The sequence below is a fragment of the Microplitis mediator genome, chromosome 7 (genome assembly GCF_029852145.1).
Source record: "Microplitis mediator isolate UGA2020A chromosome 7, iyMicMedi2.1, whole genome shotgun sequence".
NCBI lineage: Eukaryota > Metazoa > Arthropoda > Insecta > Hymenoptera > Braconidae > Microplitis > Microplitis mediator.
In genome coordinates this window covers 17994229-18010397 of record NC_079975.1, presented here as the reverse complement: position 1 = coordinate 18010397, position 16169 = coordinate 17994229, and the positions used below count along the sequence as shown (strand labels likewise).

The 16169-nt window shown below is 28.9% G+C and overlaps 3 protein-coding genes across 7 annotated transcripts in view; 2 read left to right on the top strand and 1 right to left on the bottom strand.

Annotated features, from left to right (window-relative positions):
* LOC130671908 (leupaxin-like) overlaps window positions 1–5017 on the top strand; it is a 49236-nt gene extending 44219 nt beyond the window's left edge. For both annotated transcript variants that reach the window (XM_057476037.1, XM_057476036.1), the window contains exon 9: window positions 1832–5017. In XM_057476037.1, coding sequence (XP_057332020.1) covers window positions 1832–1977 — 146 coding nt within the window. In that variant the 3' untranslated portion in view covers window positions 1978–5017. The remainder of the gene's footprint in view (window positions 1–1831) is intronic.
* A 194-nt stretch (window positions 5018–5211) lies between these two features.
* On the bottom strand, window positions 5212–7533 carry LOC130671913 (uncharacterized). Its single transcript, XM_057476051.1, is given in 4 exon segments — window positions 5212–6028; window positions 6424–6693; window positions 6696–6927; window positions 7009–7533. Coding segments are annotated over 4 exon segments (1215 nt in total). The 5' UTR covers window positions 7134–7533; the 3' UTR covers window positions 5212–5440.
* Window positions 7534–8933: 1400 nt separating this feature from the next.
* LOC130671910 (E3 ubiquitin-protein ligase RNF34) lies at window positions 8934–11877 on the top strand. Of its 4 annotated transcripts, none has more exons than XM_057476041.1 (6): window positions 8934–9638; window positions 9716–9908; window positions 9988–10084; window positions 10150–10507; window positions 10571–10751; window positions 11394–11877. In XM_057476041.1, the coding sequence occupies exons 1-6, from the start codon at window positions 9504–9506 to the stop codon at window positions 11573–11575; spliced, it is 1146 nt and encodes a 381-aa protein (XP_057332024.1). In that variant the 5' UTR covers window positions 8934–9503; the 3' UTR covers window positions 11576–11877. The 4 variants fall into 4 exon arrangements, with proteins under 4 accessions (XP_057332024.1, XP_057332023.1, XP_057332025.1 ...); XM_057476040.1 differs by having other exon boundaries at window positions 8989–9638; window positions 10147–10507; XM_057476042.1 differs by having other exon boundaries at window positions 8990–9632; window positions 10147–10507.
* Window positions 11878–16169: the final 4292 nt, after the last annotated feature.

Sequence of the window (16169 nt, the reverse complement as noted above, 5' to 3'; positions counted from 1 at the left end):
AAAATATCCAAATTTTATTCGGATAAATATATTTCACGTGAAAAAATATTAATAATTTTTGTTAAACGGGTACCGTACCATTCCAAGCATATGTGTCGGTCTATTTTCATAATAACACACACGCAAAATCTGTGAAGAACGGGTACAGTACGATTTCAAGCATATGCGTTGATCTAATTTTAATAACACACACCAAAATTTTATGCTTAAATAGTATATTTTACACCTAGGGCAGAAAAGTAAGAAATGTCTCAGATCTCATGTAATTGTTGGCCGAGGCGAAGCCGAGGCTTTCTTATTTACTGCTCAAGGTGTCAATACTATTTTTCTCCTCGACGGAGGCGAAAAGCAGCAACCTCGTTTCGCACAGCGGGACAAAAGTTGACGCTTTTCGCCCGGACGGGAGAAAAAAAAATTTTTTTTAAATCTATTAAACTTACAACAAGCATACTTTAGTTTCATAACATTGATTTTATTTAATAAATTTATTATAAATTGTATATAAAGTTAGTTCTATCTTACGATTTTTATCAAATTTATTTTATTCTTAAAATTATAGAAGTTAAAAAAAAAAAATTATTGTGATTTGAATTAGAATAAGAACTTCAATAATAAATAGTTAAAAAAAAAAAAAAAAATTAAAATCTATTTGACTTGAAAAGAGCACAACATTTGTGTTTATAAAATCATTTCAATTTATAAATTTACTATGAATTGTATATCAATTGAGTCTATCATATGATTTTTATATGATAGATTAGTTTGTGTAAATTTATTCTTTTCATCTCATTTTGTTGCAGATATTTTGTCGCGGTGATTTTGTCGTCGGTTATTTTGCGGCGGTTTTTGGCATTTAACAATGAATATTTTATTTTGGCCAAAGTAATTGTTCAAAAAATTTGAACTCTGTAGGCTGTATCGTTATAATTGTAGCTATCCCTCAGAATTTTTACAGATTTTTGGCTACTGAAATTTCGAAAGTACAGCAAGATGAAAAAAAAAAAAAGACATTTATTTTAATCCGAAATTTGTTTTTAAATAACAATAAATCAGTGCACATCTTTATAGAATGATTAAACTTCTGGAATAAAGCATTTACGTTTAAAAACAAATGCAGTTAATTAAAAAATAACAAAATTAATTTTATTTATTTATTTGATTATATAGATTAATAATTAATTTTTCTCATAACTATCCACCATCGTACATTTCTGGAATATTTTTTTTTCAATTCTGATATCAGCTGAATGATGAACTGTTTTTGGTTTTCGTTTTTAGCCAAGATATTACTATATTCTTCTATCAATTGACGAACTTTTGTGGGAGACATCGTTAGATATAGTTTTATTTGCTTACACACTGATTAACTTTAGCGATTTAATTATATTATAAGGGTGCACAGCGATTTATTTTTATTTACAAAATAATTTCGGATAAAAATAAATTTCATTTTTTTTTCTTTTTTTTTTTTCATCTTGCTGTACCTTCAACATTATGGTAGCTAAAAACCTGTAAAAATTCTGAGGAATAGCTACAATTATAAGGATACAGTCTACAGAGTTCAAATTTTTTGAACATTTACTTTGGCCAGAATTAAAAATTAATCGTTTAATGTCAAAAACCCCATGCTATTTAAATGGGAAACTTGCATTGCTGTTTGGCACCGGTTAAAATTGAGATAGACACTTGAAAATTGGAGGATATTTTATTTTTTATTTTTTTTCGAACCACATGAGCCTATGGGAGTGTAAAAATTTGAAAATGTCCAAAATAAGGACCACCCTAATATATATTATATATGTATACATATATATTTTTTTTTATGTTCTAGGCCGTTGTATCACTGCAATGTTTCGTAAATTTCATCCAGAGCATTTTGTCTGCGCCTTTTGCCTTAAACAGCTCAATAAAGGGACATTCAAAGAACAAAATGATAAGCCTTATTGCCATGGTTGCTTTGAGAAGCTCTTTGGTTAATTATTTAATAATACAAGGATAAAAAAATGTTTTCTAAATATTAAATGAAAAAATATCAGTTAATTTTTATAAATTTTGAATTTTATTTTGCGTTAGATAAATAAAAAAAAGTCAAGAAAATAAATAAGGTAATTGTGCAGAATTGGGACGTTGCCTCTTTTAGACTGTTAAAAAATATTTTTGTTATTTTAGAAGTTTTTAATTTCTTGCTAATTGGGGACCCTCGAGCGACAAAAAAAAAATGAAAAAAAAAACGGAGAATTTCCGCTTTGCGAATTCTAAGATTTAATAGATTTATACGGAATAAAACTTACATAAAAAAATTGTTGATGATTTTGCTAGTGAATGAAGTCATCTGAGCTTGAGTATCCATGTGGAATGTATTTTTTCATTATACCAGCATCGAAACTTCAAGTTTCAGTGTCTCTACAGCCCGTAGAAACAAGCTAATTTCAAGCCGATGCTTCAATTAACTGCTAGCGAATTCGTAATTCAAAAATACCTTCATACAGCGAGCAGAAAAAATTTTGTTTCTTCCCTTGGGAAGAAACACTATTGTTTCTGCCCGGTGTCAGTTATATTTAATGTTAATTTTCTCACCTCCGGGCGGAAAGCGTCACTTTCGTCCCGCTGTGCAAAACGAAGTTGCCGCTTTCCGCCTCCGTCGAGGAGAAAAATAGTATACACTCCTCGGAAAGTAAATTAGAACGACTCAAATCACATGTTTGTTGAGACATTTCTTTACTTCCCTAGGTGTGTAATATACTATTGCAGCCTTGTTACTCTCATTTATTTACTTGTCACTTCAGTTTACTCATTTCATTTTTTAAGTGACAATCTTAATTAACCAAATAAAATTACTAAAAAATGAGTGAAAATAATATTTTTGTATTATTTACTATTTAATAAGTGACTGTAAATCACATATTTCTCATTCTCTAACAATTCTCCGCATCATCGGCTTGAAAATAACTTGTTTTTTACTGGCTGCTGACATTGAATCTTGAAATTCCGATGCAGGTAATCATGAAAAATATAGTGTGTGACAAGGGATGAAACAAGACGATTTCAGACTAGGGTGAGGTTGGCTGCCCGAGCCGCAGGCGAGGGCTGACATCACCCGCAGTCTGAAATCGTGTTTTATCCTGAGTCACACACTATACTATTAATTAATAATTTTCGAAGTTTGGGGATATTATGGGAACCATGGACTGTTTAAACAGACGACATTAAAAAAAAAAACAAAAATAAAAAATAATAACGATTATTCTAATAAAAATACAGTAAATTTATGATACAGTGATAGATAACAAAAAATTATATTTAGGAAAAAATAAATGAATTTGGGCTGGAATAGAACTAAAAAAACTAAAATTGTAAAAAATTAGAATAGTTTTGTACAATTTGTCAAACTTTATGGTTTTACTTAATTTCATTTAGTGATAAAATATTTTCAGAAATCGAAGTATTTTTTCTTACTAAAAAAAAAATGTGTACGTGCACACTGTGGGAAACAAGGTAAAATGATTATTTTTTTTCCTTTTTCTTTATTTAAAGTCGCTTGTTTTGACAATTCACGGCTGTCATAATACCTTGAAACGTTGGAGTTAATTAAAATACTTACCGTACGAATATTCCAGTTTAGAAAATTTGATCTGCTAATGAAAACACGAAGAAATTTTCTATGTAAATTTTATTCCATATAAATCTATTTTCTAAAAATTTTCTAAGCTAAAATGTTCGGCTTCTTTTCATTTTTTTAATCGCTGAAAGGCCCCTAATCACTTATTTGAGATAGTGGAATGATGAACAAAATAAAGTAATCGCATAAAATTAATTTCTGAACAAATTACTTTTTTTAAAAAAAAAAAAAAAAAAATAACAAAAAAGTAACTTTACAAGTGAAAACATATTGCATCTACTATCGCATAATTACCAATGCAATACTAGCGTTTTTTATTAATAGATTTAAGTTATTTTGTCAGTTTTAACTTTATTGACAAGACATTATAATCATTCACTTTTATTATGATTGAAACTATAATTTTTAATATGATTGAAATTTATAAAACAGAAGTGCTTTAAGAATAATTTTGGTTTCACTACCAATAGTTGTATTTATATAATGTGTATAGAAAATTAGAAAAACTAATGATTCATTTTGTTCGACTATGATATTATGGAATTTTTATAATATTTTTCATTAATCTTTTATTTTTAATTCAAATAATATAATTACTTTTAAATACTAATGATTAATGGTACTATTAATACAGTATTAATATTACTATCAATAACTAATCAATATAGATGATATACCTAAAAAATAAAAAAAATATATATATATACTAGGGTGATCCAAAAAATAACAAATTTTTTGGAACACCCTAATATATACACAATATATAATTAAGAATGAAAAAATAATAAAAAAATTAATTAAAAAGTTGTACTCTGATAAAAATTTGATCTAACAAAGTAAATAGTTAAATTATAATAAAGACAATCAAATCATTAAAACTTAAGTATTTATGAATGAGTTATATATAAATTTACAAAAAATTTGAAAATGATTAAATTAATTCATTGATTTTCCATTGTTTCAAAATTATTTGGCCAATTCGGTTTCTTGCTTGAAGTATGTAGATCTCCATGTATTAAATTGTTTTACCCTGATTAAAAAAAATGATTTAGATGATTTACAATGTTAAGTGTTCGTAAGAGTAATGATTTTAAGTTATTTAAATATTTGAAATTATTTAAAATGATTTGAGTTAAAATTATTTTAATTCTTGATCTAAGTAGAGCAGAGTTCAGAACGGAAAAACAGATGTACAAGTAATGGCAAAATGGATGTGCTCAGAAGGGCAATAAGCCAAATTAGCCAATTCAATATACATAATAATTTTTTGTTACAACTGTAAATTAAAATTTTTAATACTTTAAACACTTCATTGGTTCAGACCAATTAGAAGACCTATGTAACAAAAAAATCAAACCAAAATAAAGTAAAAGTATGCATTGTAACTGATAACTGTAATATATGTAGTATGGCTTACGTAATTATGGTATTTCTATTGATTTTAACTGTAATATAAATTTTTAATATCACTTGGTAAGATAAAAAATTTTGTTCATTAATGTTTGAAATGTTTTAAGTATCTGAACTTAGTCTGTTTAAAATTTAATTTTTACCGCGTTAGGCATTAAAAAATTCGAATAAAAATTTATTGATTTATTTGTTAGCTTATAAGACGTTTTATTTCGCATTTTAAATGAAATTACAAACAAAGATTGTGACCAGTTAAAACTTAGTTTTAAATAAATTCGAGTAAGTATAAAAATATACATAAAGTATTATATTATATTTACATCTAAAAAATAAAAAAATTAAATATCCAGTGAACCAATATCATAAAGAATTTATACATAATTGTCATTTGTCAATTTAAAATTATTAATATTAAACAAGACTTGGAAATAATTCCGAAAAACTTTCGTGCCATAAATCTGTAAGTGCTGTAGTGCCAGTATTCCTCTCAATTTGTGGTGAATCGTGAGACTCATATCCACTATTTGAATTATTAGATTGAAATTTATAACATGCTGAATTGACCTCAGAGTCATCAGAATGAATGCTAGATGGTGACATAGAATCTGCCATTGAATAAGCAGGTGAAACATGATCATTATACGAATAGGTCGGTGTCAAATTAGTTGATTCATCACTGCTAATTTCCTGAACACATTCATCTATCCTAATACTATCATCCTCTCCTGGATAAATAATAGTAATACAGTTTGTAGCCTCATCGTACGTTCCATAAACTGTGTCCATATCGTTAGCAACTGGTTCTTGTTTAACTTTAACTTCACGTTTGAATATTTCTGATGGTGTTGATGATTTTTTTAAGTATTGAGCGGAGCTTGACTCTTTTGGATAAAGATTTAAGCTAGAACAGATTGGACTGGCTTCCACATTTTTTGATGTCTGCCCCACCATTTTTTTTGTATCATCAGATTCTTCAAAGGTATCTTTCTTGATGGTGACCTGAGTAAAAAAATATAAATAAAAATTTAGCATTTTTTTTTAGCTCTGTTCTTTTATTTTAAATAATGTTTAATTGAAGTTAGAAGAGATTTTTATAATAAAAAAAAAGTTTATATTAAGTCAATATAAATTGTATTAATTCAATAACTAATTAATTAATTATGATTTCAAATTATTGAAACAGTTTTTGCAGATAATAACATTTTTGTTTAAAATAACAGATTTAAAAATGAAAATAATATTAATTTTTTTTTTTTCTTAAAACATGTTATAGAAAATGTATTCAAAAGTTGAAAGACATTTTTAATTTTATCAACATTCAAAAATGAATATTAAAAAAGTTAATAGTAAGATTTATTTATTATTAAATATTAATAGCAAATATACTATTTTACCTGTTGATTTGGTCTTTGAGAATGAGCTTCCACTTCAGCGGTAACTTCTCGCAAAAGACTTTCTGCAAGCTCTTCGAGTCGCTCGATGTAATCATCACTTTGGATGTCTGCAAAGAGTTCCTCCAGAGGAGGTAAAGGGTCAATATCTTCAACAGTATCTCCGCACTTGCTGATGGTGTTAGGGATGGTCCCAGTTGAGTTGCCCCACCCTGCGGCAGAGGGTTAATGGGGGATACGGCTGATCCCAGCGCGGGTGCAACACAACCAACACGACCCAAACACATTGAGCAATAACGGTCGTCTGTTTTATTGACGTTTTTATTTCCTTCTTTCAGTCTTTGATTTTCCGTAAGTAATGCTTTGTTTTGAGCTCTTAGGCTTGTACATTCTTCTGCGATAAATTCATTTTTTTCCATTAAAGTTCTAACTGTTTCTTCTAATTCATCAAGCTTTGCTTTTTTACGATCTCGAGATGTTTGTGCAGCAACTCTATTTTTTAATTTCCTAATTGAAAAAAACAAACAGTTTAATTTGTTCAACTTCAATTTTTTTGTAGCATATGGTGTTCTTTAAAGAAATACTTACTTTCTTTGAAGTTTTTCTTCCCACGTAAGATGATCAAGTCTTCGTTTTTTACCTCTTATCCATACATCTGGTTTGATAGGTTCACCATGTACATCTCCGTAATAATCTTGTTGAATTTTTTGCATTTTTTTAGTGTCAACTTTTGCTTTTGTGGCTAAGATAGATGTAGTAAAATTTAAATTTCCAGTTGGTTTAATAAGACTACGTACTGGGCTGATCATTGATGATTTTTGGAGCCCCTGAGGTAATGTAATGATCACACTCTTTGGCGAAATCATAATATGCCATAGATTTTTATTTACACGATCTTTTAATTATATTAATTATGTTGCTTTTAGTACAATATGATATTATAATTTAAACTTTAATCGTAATTTTGTTTTAATCAGAATTAATTGATATCATGTTATAATCACACACATCGGAATATAATATTTGAATACTTCGTATTATTTCACTCGTCACCAATTTTGTTTTCTACACCATACCTGATGCAATAACTTCTTCATACTGCGGAATATCGTGTTTTGGAGAGGGGTTTAGAGAACATTCTAGTAGCTATTGAGGTATATGATTGGTTGAAAAAGCAGCTAACTTTATGTGGTCGATTTTCATTGGCAGTATGCATTTGTGTCGTCGTCATAACTACGAATTTTCTATACAAATATGATTCATGATTTGTTAATGACGTTGATCGACTTTTCGTGTTTTCATTTTATGTGTGTACAAATGTATATTTCACTTAAATTATTATTTTTCTATATCCGGTCATGAAAATATTGGTAATCCTAATAGAATCTTTGTTCTACATATTTTTGATTTTAAAAAATCGACAATTTTTTATATTTTTTTTTGTGAATTCACCTTTACGGCGGATTCCAAACAAAATTTTTAATTTATATGAGAATATGAGATGCTTACTTTACATTGTGATAGGACCTAAGATGTTTATGAAAACTTAATTTTTATTTTTGAATAAGCAATATATTTTGGATTTAAGGACACACGTATTTTATAATTTTGAACTTCCCGCTATGAAAATTCAAAATTAAAAAAAAAAAAAAAAGGAGTAATTAGTTTTGGTCTGATTTTCAAAACTTGAATTTTTGACAGATGTCCACACGTTTTGAGGTCTAAGAAATCGTTTCTGATCATTTTCAGGTGAACATTCGCACGGGTTCTAACTTTGTCGTACGATATCTATGGAGTGAATTAATCGATTTGAATGTACTTTGCAGCAACCGAAAGGAACCAAATAGTTTCCAAGCTATTCGAAAAATAAAAGTTAAAAAAACAAATTTTTAAATCTTTACCGATTTGTATAAAAAGTTAATGAGATCGAAGTATGAGCAATCCCTTTCGATTGCTGCAAAGCAGTTATGAAATGTAGTACGACAAAAATTAGTTTTTTTGAACTACATATATTTTTTTTTTTTTTTCGAAGAGCTCAAAAATTTTTAAACAACATCGTTATTGTGATCTCTGAGCTAAACAACAGTGGGAAGTTTTAGGGTAATCTCACAGAGTAGTCAACCATTTTTCAAATTTTTATTTTTCTTATAAAACTAGAATTCAAGAAGTTCATGAAAAAACCAAAAATTAGGAAAATTGAAAATGGTCTAGGTCATGACCTTAGTGATTTGCCATGGGATGCTACGTAAATACTTATCTAATTTGATTTATAACTTTAGTTTTTAGTGGCACGTGGCTCAATAGGGACGATATTTAAAAAGGAAACAAAAAATAAAACTTAAGTTTTCAATAGCCACTTTAAATGTATAAATTGTTTGCCATTGATAGAAAGTAACTAATAATTTTATCATTATATAATATTGTAGCAATATTTTAAAAAATAAAATTTTCATAATCAATAAATAAAATCTTTTTTAAATTATCTAAAAGATTTAAGATATACAAATCTAAAATATTGAAAAAATAAAAAAGATAATGTGAAGACAACTTGAAATTTAACTTAATTATTTGAATCAATATAAAATGATAAATTAAATTTTAAACAATAGTCTATTTTCATTTCTATTTAAATTAATTGTTGAGTAGAAAGATCACGCAAGACTGCCTAATGTCATATGAGCATATCTAATATCTAAATTATTATCTGATGAATTAACAAAGATATTCGCTATCTTATGTTAGTAAATATAAAAAATATAACTAACTGTGTGAATAAAAATTAAAAGTGTTGATGCCTTTTAGAATTGGATGAAAATATTAAATAACTATGCAATAATTTAATTCAATTTACAATCATAATGTAAAAATTTAAACATCGTCATGAATTTAAAATTTAAATGAATTATAGTTGTACGTTTCAAACTCTGTCTTGAAAGTTTTTATAACTATTTGTATAAATTATTAATAGTGCTTAAAAGTTTTGTTTCTAACATAAATAAAATATTATAAGGGTTATATATTCACTATTCAGTATTGATAAACTGATAAAACAGTGAAAAACGTCACGCCAATTGGATGTATTCATGGATAATGACATAACCTATAAAACTATACTAAATAGTATTATTCCAAATAAAATATTTGACGACATGGCTTGTGAAGCCTGTGCAACTAAATTCACATTATTCAAAAGAAAAGTTAATAATTTTTCAGTTTGTGTATTTTTTTTTCTTAATCTATTTTTATTTACATATTTTCTTGTTTATAAAAGATAATAAAATAATTATTGTTACAGAAACAATGTAAAGATTGTTTGAGATTTTTTTGCACAGATTGTGTAATCAGAAGGGGAGACAGAGTTCTAAGCTGTGACAATTGTAGTATGTTATCCAGGAGACCACTTATAAAATCTCAAGTATTGGCAATGAAATCAAAAGATCTCAAGCAGTATCTTATAGCAAAGAAAGTATCTCTTAGGGGATGCGTAGGTAAGAATTGAATACTTAATTTTTTTTTTTCTGAGGTTTTTATTATTCATTTTCTATTTAATTTATAATTAATAAATAGAAAAAGAAGATTTAGTCAATATTTTGATGAGATATGCAAATGGAGAAAGTCAAATAGACACCGAATTATTAACAAATAATGTTTCTCAACCTTTGAGGTAATTGGTTAAAAAATATTAATACCTGTGAACATTTTAATGAGAATTTTTTTATAATTTAGCAGACCTCAGGAAAGATATAATACACCACCTGGTTCTCCAGCAAGACGATCAAGAAGTCCTCCAGTAAACTTAAGACAAACAGTAGAAAGTCCACAATCAGAACATCAGCCAGATTTTTCTTCAAGAAATCATAATGTGGATATAGAAGAAATTTCATCTGAAGAGGATATCAGTCCAATGCAGGGTCCCGAACCATTGATAACAGAGCAAGAACAAGAATTTGAGCAAGTACAGCAAGTACAGACAGAACTAGAGCAGGATGAAGAACGGGACGAAGAAATTGAAATTCAAGAAGAACAAAATCGTTCTCAAGATAATTCCGATAATAGTAATCAGTCGGTATTTAATGAGCTTTCTTCGGTAAGCAATTTTTTTAATAATAAGTATTTTGTACGAGAGTTCTTATATTAGTTTTTATTGTAGTGGACTGGTAATGTAAAGCTATCTGATATAATGGGAAGGTCAGATTTAGAATATCTTAATGTTAAACAATTAAAAGATCTTCTTAGATCAAATCGGGTAGATTTTAAAGGTTGCCTTGAAAGATCTGAATTACTTGACAGAGCTTCGAGACTTTGGGATGCTCATAAACGATCAAGAGAAGGCAAGTATAATTACATTAAACTATTCGAAATTGGTACGTCAATTGAAAATCATTTAAATTTCAAAAATAAAGAGTTGAAGTTTTTTTTGTAAACATACGAAATAGCGTAATAACCATTTTGTTATTATTATTTTTATTATTACAATTATTATCATGTAATAATTCTTATAATAACGATAAAAATAAGAATATTGAGGTTCTTAATTTATATTTGTAAAAAATAATAATTCAGTTAATAAATCCAGCCTTATCTATATTTTTATAGATAAAATTTTTATTTATTAATAAAAAATATAATTTTTTTTATTAAAAACTAAGTCAAGTCTTTTAGTGTTTTTTAATATATTTAGTATGAATTACTTAAAGCGGATAAAATAAATTTATTTCCCGGGAAAAAATTCAAATAAATGATTCTAGACTTCAATATTTTTGATTATTTTTTTTCTTATATGTTATTTCAAAGATTAATTAATTACGTTACTCTGAATCAAACTTAATTTATAATTCGAAATTTGAATTCTTTAAGATTGACAAATCAATTGACAGTAGAAAACAGGACTTGATTGATGTGTTAGTAACACTAATTTTTTTATTAAGTAGACAAGTATTTACAATGTTTAATTGATCACTTTTTTTTTTTAGATTTAAATGCGGAAGGTCTTTACGATGAAAGTTTGTGTAAAATATGTTGGGATTCACCGATTGAATGTGTAATATTAGAATGCGGGCATATGGCTTGTTGTATAAATTGTGGCAAGCAAATGAATGAATGTCCTATTTGTCGTCAATATGTTGTAAGAGTTGTGAGATTTTTCAAAGCTTAAATTTCAAATGATTTAAAAATAGATTACGTTCAAGAATGTGTAACTCTAGACTGGATATAAAAAATCCATTAATTTTTTTAATGTAATTTTGTGTTCCCTGATAATTTTAAAGATACCAACATTAACATTATAATAATAATAATAATATTATTCAAATTTTCGTAACATTACGAGAGACGTTTGTTATTAAAGAGCTTAAAAATAACAAACCGAATTTATTTATTTATTGTTTTTTGGTAAGTAATTTATTATACATATTTTTTTTTATTTCTAAACATCGAATTTATAGTACCGAATAATGTCTATTAAAAATATTTGTAAATAATATTTAATAATATTTTTTAATTTTCCTTATTATAACTTATTAAGAATTATTATTGTAATAAATAATTTTAAAGTAAACAATTTCTTGATAACTCAAATAATTATTTTCAAAACTTTTAAGTTTGAAAGTTAATAAAAAAAATATTGCACTGTTACTGGCGTTGTCATTTAAATGATCGTTGTGTGCTTTATTAATCCCTACTAAGGAGGTTCAAGCGTTACTAAATGACTCAAAATAGCGACTAAGCTTTTTCATTTTTTCAGCTGACGAAAATATGATTAAAATTACTGTTTTTAGTTAAAAAAAATATACGTAGTTTATTTGCAAGCATTTATTAATGTTTAAGGGGTACCACCAGAGTGAAATTTTGAAAAATTATTTTTTTTTTTGCATATTTCGATAGTCTATACCTTTAAAAATAACATACTACAATTTGTAGTGCATATCTCGAATAGTTTTTTTGAGTTACAGCCATCTGGAGAGCTGCCGCTTCTCGGTTCTCGAAAATACATGTTTAAAAATTGCTGCATTTATGACTCGAATACTGATTTATCTGATCGATTTGATTTGGATTGCAGTTTCTTTTATATATGTTTCTACGTACCATGAAACTCCAGTTTTTCGATCAAAAAAATGTAATTTGGCAGGCCAAAAATCATTAAATTTTCGCGCAAAATTAGAAATTTTTTTTAAAAACTCGGCTATTTTGTTAAATTTTAATTTTTTTCTTATCCCGAGGGTCATGGTACGGGAAATACCTTCTAGTTTATTGAACTTTTTGGTTTTTTTGATTTCATGCACTGCGAAGGTCGCTATCACTGCGGCAGTGGGAGGTCTTGTTTTTTTAGCGTTGGGTGATTGTGAATAACTCGCTGAATTTTCAATTTTTCGGTCCAAAAATTTTATCTTGCCTTCATTATATATCCACACATATATCCCTTATAACATTAATACATTCCATGCAGTAATTTTTATTTTAAATTCCCAAAAATCATGGTTTTTTTCAAGGGGTCATACTAGTGGTCCCCCTTAATAAATTAATAGTTATTGGCGTAATTAGTAGGGTAAGTGATTCATAATGTGTCAGCGCGATGCGTTTAGCACGAGCCGCAGGTGCGCAGGCACGAGCGAAGCGAGTGCATACTGCGCATCGGAGACAAGTGCTAAACACATCGCGGGTGACGGATTATGACTTACCCTACATGTTGCGCCCATAGTTTTATTCAACTCATATGCGCTATCCACGTTTTATTAATCGCCTAAAAAGCGAAGTCTCAATAGCTAATCAGTGACATGGTGAAAAAAAAAAACATTCGGCATCACGGCAGACTAACAACTCTCTGTATTAAGTTCTCTATGCAACAAAATTTCTAAATTATCGACTCTAAAAATACGATAAAACAGTCGGTGGAAAAGTTTCGTCAGAGAGCAAATAGATGGCGAGTAACAAACGAAAAATTGAGTAAAATGAAATAGCTCGACGTGAGAAAACGAACGATCGGAGAGGAGGAAAAAGAAAGCAAGGATATGTGCGATGTAAATTTAAAACCTGCTGTCGTGGCGGAATATAGGCCTGTAGATCTACAGAATTTTTATCACATAAACTAATCGCTTCAATGACAAGATTTAAATTTGATGATAAGTGTAATAATTATTAAGAATACACACAGATATTGAAATGGACATATAGCTATTCATATTTCTCTGATTAAGAAAAATGATTCAAAACAATTTGCAGCGATTTAACATAGAATAGAATAGAATAGAATTTTATTTGTATCACTACATTTGTGTTTTACAAAACTGTTTCCTTACACATGTACAAAACAACATTTTATTAATTATATACACTTACATTTATTATTTGGTTTCTTTCTTATTTATGTTACTTCCACTTTCTGCTTTTGCCCCTTATTTCTGCTGCAATCTCCTATTTTTATTTGAATTATCTCCCTCTTTCCAACCTTTATAACAAATATAACTTTTATACAAAACAAAACCACTTGGTTTGCAATTCTGCACAACTCTTCTTCGTAGCTCTGTCTTTTCCCGTATACATTATATGTCCGCAGCGCACTGACAATTTTTGTTATAAATTTCTTTCTCCTTGAACATTTTTTCAACCTCCCTTATAAATACACATAAGTCTTTTTTTACCTCTCCTTTTAATACTTCTATGATTGTGTCGTTGCTCAGTTCTCTATTTGCTTCCTCTATCCACTTGTTTTTTGCTTGTTTCCCCACCTCATTTATTTTCTCGTATATATCCTTGCAGTTCAATATGTGCATCAACGTTTCCGGTTCTCTTTCACATATTCTACATCCCCACTTTTGCTGTCCTTTTTTTCCATCTCTCCATAAATTTCCACATCTTATTCTGACCCATGTTTCTTTGTCTTCACTTTTTATTTTATCTTTTCTCCAGTATTTATTTTCTCCCTCTATTTTTATTTTTTTATAAAACTCGTTATATGTTGACATCTCTGTTAGTCTTTTCTCCTTTTCATCTAGCATCCTCTTGTAGTTTTCCAATCCTGTTCTTATTTTTTCTTCCACTTCTTCATTTCTATCCCCTTCATAAATTATTTTTGGTAGTTCACTTATTCCTATTTTCTTCAGGAATTTTTCCACTTTTCTGCCCCACTTTGTTGGATTTTTATTCATTATTTCCTTCATCTCGTTTTTTATACAAATTTTTGTCCATCTTTCCTCATCCATTTTAACCACATCTGCTAAGTACCTTAGTGCTCTCTCCTTTATGATGTACTCCATGTGTTGGATTTCTAGCTCTTGTCTGATTATATATGCCGGCGTGTTTCTTGCTACCCCTAAAGACATTCTATTTATCTTGTTATACAATATCTTGATTTTTCTTGGTTCTTCCCAACCCCATATTTCCACTCCATATAAGCATCCTGCTTTTACCAATGAGTTGTATAGATATATTCTATCTCTTGCATTATTCCTCTCAGTTCTTCTGATTATTCCCCATGTTGCATTGGCTATTTTGTTTGCTTTGTTTACTAGCTCATTTATATGTATCTCCGGTGAGTTTTTAGTTGTGAAATGATATCCGAGATATTTAAAGCTTTTCACCACTTCTATTTGTTCCCCTTTGTATCTCCATGTCTCTTTTTTATTTTTTCCCCCTCCTTTGCACACCATTATTTTTGTCTTCTTAGCACACACTACTAAGTTGTTTTTGTCCACATATTTTTCCACCTCTTTTAGCATATCCCTTAGTCCACTCGCTGTATCCGCCACTATCGCTGCATCGTCCGCATACTTTGCCATGAAAATCTTCTTTTTTCCAATTACTGTGCCTCCTAAGTTCTTCCTTTCAATTTCTGCCTCCATGTCGTCTATGAACATGTTGAATAACATTGCACTTAATGCGCATCCCTGCCTCACCCCTTGGTTTATTTCAAACTCGTCCGTTTTCCTGTTACCCAATTGTATTTCACTTGTCGTTTTCTTGTAGATTTCTGCAATTATATTTCTCATCCTGCCACTTATTCCCGCCTCCATTATTTTGTCCATCATTATTTCCCTGTCTATTGTATCAAACGCTGCTTTTAGGTCGATGAATCCTATATATAACTTTTCTTTCCTCTTTATTTTGTTGTTTATTAACGAGTTTAGTAGCGTTATGTGATCTCTTGTGCCTCTTCCCCTTCTGAAACCCGCTTGGCTTTCCTTTACTTTTTTTTCTCTATCAGCCCACCCCATAATTCTTTCTGCCATTATCGTCGTTAATAACTTATATCCTATGTTAAGCAATGATATGCCTCTGTAGTTTTCCGCTTTTTCTTCGTCCCCGCATTTATATATCGGCACAATCCTTGCTTTTTCCCATCCTTCCGGCAGTTTACCGTCTCTCCATATGTCATTTATAATTCTTCTTAGTTCTCCTATCATTTCCCCTGGCATATTTTTTATAAACTCCGCTTTTATAGCATCCTCTCCTGGTGCCTTGTTGTTCCCCAGCTTTCTGATTGCTTTTTTGAACTCCAACCTGCCAATGTCTTCGTTCCACTCATTATTTTCCTCTACTTCATTTCCAAATCCTTCTCTGCATTCTACCCTTTGTGTACCTACTTCATCTTTTTTATTTAGCAGGTTTTTAAAATGTCTCACCCAATTTTTTCCACTTATTTTATTATCACCACTTCCATTTCTGTTTTTTCTTTTTCTAAATTTGTTGATCGCTTCCCACCATTTACTCATGTCTTTTGCTTTATTGATCTCCTTTTTCTTTTCTTCCCACCA

What these genes read in the sequence shown, in the direction of transcription:
- LOC130671910 (XM_057476040.1), top strand. Translation starts at nt 9,504, where the DNA reads ATGGATAATGACATAACCTATAAAACTATACTAAATAGTATTATTCCA. An exon ending in TATTTAATGAGCTTTCTTCG is followed by an intron (nt 10,508 to 10,570) that starts GTAAGCAATTTT and finishes TTTTTATTGTAG; the next exon opens with TGGACTGGTAATGTAAAGCT. An exon ending in TCATAAACGATCAAGAGAAG is followed by an intron (nt 10,752 to 11,393) that starts GCAAGTATAATT and finishes TTTTTTTTTTAG; the next exon opens with ATTTAAATGCGGAAGGTCTT.